The sequence below is a fragment of the Corylus avellana genome, chromosome ca2 (assembly GCF_901000735.1).
Source record: "Corylus avellana chromosome ca2, CavTom2PMs-1.0".
Classification (NCBI taxonomy): Eukaryota; Viridiplantae; Streptophyta; class Magnoliopsida; order Fagales; family Betulaceae; genus Corylus; species Corylus avellana.
In genome coordinates, this window is record NC_081542.1 from 39,483,938 (window position 1) to 39,491,645 (window position 7,708).

At 33.2% G+C, this 7,708-nt stretch overlaps 1 protein-coding gene across 1 annotated transcript; it reads left to right on the top strand.

The window, feature by feature from the left end:
- The first annotated feature begins 4,487 nt into the window (after positions 1 to 4,487).
- Positions 4,488 to 6,264, top strand: LOC132172291 (phospholipase A1-IIgamma-like). The gene is made up of 2 exons (XM_059583764.1): positions 4,488 to 5,072; positions 5,449 to 6,264. Exons 1-2 carry the CDS (start codon positions 4,491 to 4,493, stop codon positions 6,067 to 6,069), a joined length of 1,203 nt encoding a protein of 400 aa, XP_059439747.1. The 5' UTR covers positions 4,488 to 4,490; the 3' UTR covers positions 6,070 to 6,264.
- The last annotated feature ends 1,444 nt before the right edge of the window (positions 6,265 to 7,708 follow it).

Consider the following 7,708-nt stretch of genomic DNA (forward strand, 5'->3'; position numbering starts at 1 on the left):
AGTATTTAGCACGTCAGAAAATTCTGACGTGCTATTTTTTAGCGCGTCAGAAAATATTTTCTGACGTGGCATTTTTTGCCACGTCAGAAAATGCTGACGTGGCAAAAAATATGCACTGTTTGCCACGTCAGAAAATACCTATTTTTTTGTAGTGTGGGGGTCCCTAATCCGATTTAAAGTAGTGCAGTAATTAGGCTAAAATCTTATCCCAATTGCTGGGGTTGGTGGTGTAATTAATCATCATGCCTCAATTTTCGTAGAAGTGGGGATTAGTCTCAATTAATATCACAATTATTGAGTTCTTAAACTTCTTTTTATCATAATTATAAGGTACTGTTATGATGTATATATTTATCAATTAATCAACTTATTGAGTCGGTCTATGCGGTTGCCAAATTGAGGCAGCCAAGCATCGTCCAACACGTTACTGCCTCTAAAAAAATATATATATATATTAACAAAAAAAAAGGGAAATGAAAATTTTATTTTTAGTTTATTATTTTATTTTTTTCTATTAACTAAATTTCCATGAGCTAATATTTGAGTTTTAATGCCTTTTGGATTCAAAATTAAAACCTAGAGGTGGAAGGTTAACCCTTTAGGGATGGTATCATCCTAAAATGATTCGGTCATCCTAAATTTGGTGCTAATGCCTCAAATTCGGTCATCCATAATCCCCCATTATAACCTCTTTCCTCTTCAATTAAAAAAAAAATAACAGAGGCTTGATTGACTCAATTTGGCAGCCGAAAATCTCTACTCCAACTTATTTATATGTTAGAAAAATTTCTTTGATCATCAACATGACATGAAACCAATTGGGTTTGACTAAACATTAGTATCTATTATTATTTTTTGTATTATTTCTCAATTATTTGGGTCTGGTCCAAAATTTAAGTCACCTCCAAAAAAAAAAAAAATAAATAAATAAAGAAAAAAGAAAAAGAAAGTCACCTCTGGAGAATTATCAATTATGGGGTCCAAGCCTGGGCCTGAGCAGGACATATTAACAATAACAACTTAGCCGCCCAAAAATAACAAAAAAAAAAAAAAAAAAATGTCAAAGGCAAAGCCATGCGAAATTTACCGGACATGACCAGCCGCAAGAGGCCGGCCAATCTCTGTATAATCTTTTTAACTTGATAGTTAGATTAGATCGAAAGAGACATATTGTTTTTGACCCAGTGAAAAAGTAAAAATAATTTATTTAGTTCTTGAAAATAGATGAAATTTTTTTTAACTTAATTTTTAAAATTATAACAGTCTTCAAATAATTTAAAAGTCATATAATTATTATAGGTCTTTCCGTTAGTTGGATATTTAAGTGAAAGTGTTACCAAAACAATTTCAGCTAACTTAGCATATTTATTAACATTCACAATTATCTACTCGGTATAATTATGCCAATGAAATTTTTATTAATTTTATCAAAATTTAGCGTTAAGTCAAACGGTTGATGAGTGAAATTTCGCAAAATGATTGAAATTTCTCCAACCTAATTTGAACGCCAGTTCTGAGGAATTTTTGGTATATTATAATACTATAACAAATCATATCATCAAATATTTCTCTTAGTAAGATGGTTTGAATTGTGAAATTTTAATCATTAATTAAGTACTCTTATAATTTTCTAAATTAAGTTGAAAACTTCATATATTTATAAAGGACAAGGCAGTCACTCCAACATAAAATAGGCAATAAAAAAGAGAAAGAAATAAAGAGGAAATGTTAGCCACAATTGGCAAGTAATACACATTCTAGTAACGCGCGCGCGCGCACGCGCACACACATATATATATATATATATATATATATATATATATGGGTGCCGAGAGGGTGTGGATACATGTCATTAAGTTTGATGTACGTGTTAAATCACTAGTTGTCCCAAAAATTTAAGTTGATAAGAAGAGGTAAATTTAATCAGTTAATAATTACTTTAACACTTATCCTCACGTATGAGCTCAAACTTTCTTTTAATAGGTGATGCCCAATACATGAAATATATTTAATTTAAATGAGAGTGATTTGATGTTGAAATTAAAGTTAAAACTTCATGTTGTGATTGAGGCTTGCCTGGAACATGAGGTGGAGGATGACTTGTCTTATTAGTCTCGCTTACATGATATGGCTTTATTATAGGAAAAATTAAATTTAGTCCTTTTTAGTATTTATGCAGTTTCAATTTCAACAATTTAGGTCAATAGGTTTTCTTTTGATTTTAAATAAGTTTATTTGCCAACTTGCTGTCGAGTAATTCAATTAATTAATATCACGTGACTCTAATTTGACACATTATGTGATAATTGTACGTGTTATGTGACAAAGTTGGTCAATCGGCTTTTTTATTTTTTTATTTTTTTATTTTTAATTTTTTTATGTAGAGTACATTTATAATTTAAAGTAATTATGTCTTGTGGCACATACTCTTGGAACATGATGTCTAAACAAGAGCCACGTCGTATTAATTGATTGGTTTAACGTGTTATGCAGTTAATTAATTGGACAATAAGTTAAAAGATTGACCTATTTTAAATCATATAAAATCTAAGGATTTAATTGTCAAATCAAAAAATTAGAGCTAAATTGAAATCCCATGAAAAACCTAGTGACTAAATGACTTTTTCTTTTATTAATACACAAAAATGAGAAATGTTAGGGGTACTAAATCTTTTACTAAGAGATAGGTACCAAGATTCTTTCAAAAAAAAAAAAAAAAAAGAGAGAAGAACATTGGTACGTACGTACCAAGATGATGTGAAGTTTAATTGGAAATGATCAAAATAATTAATACAGAGAAATGCTACAAGTACAAATAAATAAGTTCCACATCATCTTCGTATCCATTTAGTAGGATACACGTACCATTGGGTTTAATTTTTCAACGAACATGGACACAACTTTTAGGGTTGTAACATATAATTCTCTTGATATATTGGTTGGCCGGGGTTATGTGTGCATATATATATATATATATATATATATAGATAGAATTTAATTGAGGTTAGAATAAAAGAAAAAGGGCTAGTTTGCTAACGCTTTTTAGGACAATTTTTTAATTTAATTTTATTCTTTTAGTAAAAAGGAAAAAGTACTAAGAAACAACATACAAAATATTCATGTAAATACTTAAAATTATTTTCACCGTTATAATTATATTACATTTCAATAAAAAACAAAAAACACCCTCTAAAAGTCGAGCCCAAATCTTTAGTCTTAATGACTCTTAGCAAGTAATTTTTTTTAAAATTTTTTTTTTATTCATGAGAGAGTTCTTTTCTTTTTTGTTTTTTTGTTTTGTTTTGTTTTTTATTTTGTTTTTCTAAGCATGGGGTGAGCACTTAAACCCAGAGAGAAGTATATATGTGCTTTAACGTTACTTTACGGGTAAGGGTCGGCAAAGTATCGAATCCATACATAGAAGTTGCAATACCTGCCTTCTTCCACCTCCGATCGCATCTTCAAATTTCCCAAATATCTTCCCTTTTCATCATAACTTGTAAGCTAAGTCTGCCAGCCTGCCTCCCTCCCTCTATTTTCAGCTCGTTTAGACGAACCTACAAGAAATCAAAGCTTCAAGCCAATAATTACCCTCCGGATGAGTGGTTGCACCGTCCCCATCAAGTTTTGAGTAACCATATATCCATACATAATATAACATAGCCCTCAATTGGGTATAGTAAAAAGATCCGTTGAAATTTCAAAAAAATATAATTCATGGTCACCAAAAGAATAAAAAAGGGAATTAGGCCTTCTAAGCCAAGAATATGTACGTGTGTGCCCATTGGCCTACCCGACTTATTAAAACAGCGTCACGTCTAGGAATTTCACTTGGCATGCTAATCTTGAAGGGATGCTAGCACGTTGCGTCAAGCATTAAAAGATTAAACAAAGATTAAATTAATTAATTCCCATTTTTTTATCATGCCGAATTTACTAAACATATTTGATAAGCCCTTCTGCAGGTTGGAGTAAAAGGTTGTATGTGTTGACAATTAGCAATTACTTATATATAATGTATGGTGGTTTAATGCCAGAAGGTGCAATGAGTATATATATCACAAATTTAAAGAATTAATAAGTCATGTACAATAAAATGATCCAAATATTATTTTATCTCCTAATAAAAAAAAAAAAAAAAACCCCTGGTCATAGTACTCTTTCATAATGAGTTGAGTTGTTTGGCCAAGTTATTGAATAATGCAGTAATTTTAGATAATATATTATTATATCTCTTAATTAAATAATATATAGTAATTTGTCCAATCTCAAGTACGTACACAAATTTCAGTGTTGTATATGGTTGCTGGATGTATACAACTTTTATACTCAAAATCTAGCCATTAGATTTTGGTTATAAATTCAAAGGAAGAAAAGGTAAGAGAAGAAAAGTTTGACTGCTATCTAATTAATTAGATTTCTCTCAAGCAGTTGTATATATATATATGGGAGTCATCTGTACAAAGTGTTTGGACACACAGGAAGAAAATATGGATAGCATAGCCAAAAACTGGGAAAATCTGAGCGGCCAGGATAATTGGGAGGATTTGTTGGAGCCTCTCGACATTGATCTCCGGCGGTACATAATCCACTATGGAGAAATGACTCAGGCAACATATGATGCGTTTGATTCAGAGAAGGTGTCGAGGTTTGCAGGAAGCAGCCGGTATGGGAAGAAGGATTTCTTCTCTAAGGTGAATTTAGAGAAGGGGAATCCTTTCAAATACAAGGTGACAAAGTTCTTTTATGCAACATCAAACATTAAAGTCCCCGAGGCTTTTATAATAAAGTCTTTGTCGAGGGAGGCGTGGAGCAAGGAGTCTAATTGGATGGGGTATGTTGCAGTCTCTACAGATGAAGAGAAGGCTGTGCTAGGGAGGAGGGATATTGTGGTTGCTTGGAGAGGAACAGTTGAGACGCTGGAATGGATTAATGATTTGGAATTTGATTTGGTTTCTGCCTCCAATATTCTTGGAGATGAGGATGATCCTAAGGTGCACCAGGGTTGGTACTCCATCTACACTTCTGATGACCCGCGTTCTCCCTTCAACAAAACTTGTGCCAGGAAGCAGGTAAATTAAATGTCTTATGTTTAACTACAATCTCTCTTTCTTGTAAGCCGGTCTTCAAATGTGAATTTCATATATCTATAGTTTGTAGTAGCATCTGGTATTAAAGTCAAGCGTCAGGTCACATGTTTGAATTGCGAAAAGAACGAACTATAAAATAAAGTGGACTGCTGTAAACGTATCATATAATCCGAAGGATTGTTGATAAAATGTGAAAGGGTAACATGAACTTTCAATAGAAATCTGAAAACCAAGAGACAAAGAACTCAAGATTTAAGAGTTACAAGAATTCAGGAAACAAGAATTACAAATGATAAATTTAATTTTATTGTTGTTAATGTAGAAGTAGAATAGACTTGTAATGTTTATTGTTATCCAGGTTCTCAGTGAGATAACGAGACTATTGGAAGAATACAAGGACGAAGAAATCAGCATTACTGTAATTGGGCACAGCTTGGGTGCAGCAATTGCAACACTAAATGCGGTTGACATAGTCGCCAATGGATTCAACAAGCCAAAAGACGAGCAGAGAAGAGCGTGTCCCGTAACAGCAATAGTATTCGCCAGCCCCCGCGTGGGAGACTCGGGCTTCAAGAGGGTGTTCGCTAGATACAAAGATCTCCGAGCTCTACGCATCCGCAACGGTCCAGATTTCGTTCCCAACTATCCCCTGATAGGCTACTCGGACGTGGGAAAAGAGCTGGAAATAGACACTCGAGAATCCCACTACTTGAAGAGCCCTGGAAATCTGACGACGTGGCATAACTTGGAGTGCTACCTGCATGGAGTTGCAGGGGCAGCAGGGAGGAGAGGCGGAGGGTTCAAGCTGAGGGTTCATCGGGATGTTGCGCTTGCGAACAAGACGGCGGATGCTTTGAAGGAGGAGTATCTTGTTCCGGCGTCGTGGCGTTGTGTGCAGAACAAGGGGATGGTGCAGCTGGCGGATGGGTCTTGGAAGTTGATGGATCATGAAGAAGATGATGCGTCTGATATTCCTTGATGATGAGTGTTTGGAAATGGTTGTGAAAGTTGTTTCAATTTGGTTTTGTTTGATGTTGAAGGGGAGCAAAAAGAATAAAAAGAAACAGACATTTGCGCGTGTTGTGTGACTCAAGGTGCATGCGTCAGGCTTTAGCTTAATTAATTGGAAATGTAAGGTACCATAAACTATAAAGTAGTAGGTAGGATGGGAGAATCTTGTGGGTGTTAAAAAATATATGGAAATTTGGGCTATTTGTGTGTAATAATAAATGAGAATCGCTCTTTGTTTCGATGTCATATTGTTAAATTATCATTTATTTTAAAAGTTTGAATCGATAGAGAATAATTAATTTAATTATCTAATTTATAATCTGACACTTTTTTTCACACTTTAGAACCAGAGTTGAAAAGATGCTTACGGTTAGCGATTATTGGCTAAAACCGCCTAGGCGATTAACAGCTACGCGGTTAACTGGCGGTTAGCGGTTAGTAACCGCCAGTTAACCGCTTAAAATTTTAAATATAAGCGGTTAGAGTTACTAACCGCTAACCGCTTTTTTAAAGAAAAAATTTAAAAATTAATTAAAAAAAAAAACCAAAATGATGTAGTTTCTATGGTTATACAATCATATCATACTACATAACAACATTATTTCTAAATATTTATACACTTTTATATATATTTAAAATTTTAAACACAAAAACAACATTGTTTTATGTTTTATATATATATATATATATAAATAGGCAGTTAGAAGTTAACAGTTAGTGTAACCTCCCGCCTTTTATCCCTAATTGGGATTCAAATTTCTTAATTAGTAAGGCTTAATTAATACGCAAAATACTTAATTGAAATGAGAGGTGATTAATTGATGGAGACAAGATTCAAACTCAACACATTTTGTTATGAAACTTTATTAAATAATAACTTATTCTAAAAGCATAAACCAAAATCTGATTTCACATCTCTTGAAAGGTCAAATTTGGTAACCATTACTTTTCATTTCTCCTTAAAAAAAAAATTAACCTATTTATTCACATTAATAAACAACTTTTTCTTTCACTTTTTTCACACAAAGTTCATATCACCTTTTTATTTTATAACCCACCAATCAATTCCTTATTTTTTACCCATATTGTTCACAAGAAGTCAATAGTCATGAGTGAGGAATAGCCATGGATGGTGCAAGAGGCTACGTTGTGGGCTCCAAGACAGATGAAGGAACCTTCTTCCTACCCAATAAGATGGCTACTGCAATCTACCTACAAGTACTCCCATGGAATTTCTGTTTGTCAGAGCCACATAATTAGCAAGGTGTTACATTAGTGACCTGTCACCACGTCTAATTTTGCTTATTAGCACAATTAATATATTTAAGAATATGATGAAAGTCATATGGTCGACAAAGACATATGGGATGGATTGAACATAGACATATATATTACCTACGGATGAGTACTCTACTATATATCCAGTCCCTATCCTAAATGATTGGTCAGCTCGTGTAGTTTTGCTTATTAGAAAATTCATGTATATAAAATCTGACACTAATCAACAAAGGCATATGATTAGGTGACTTGAACAAGCAAAATTATATTACTACGTACGTACGAATGAGGATCGATTTCGTGAGATGTCTCTCCACTTTCCATCACTA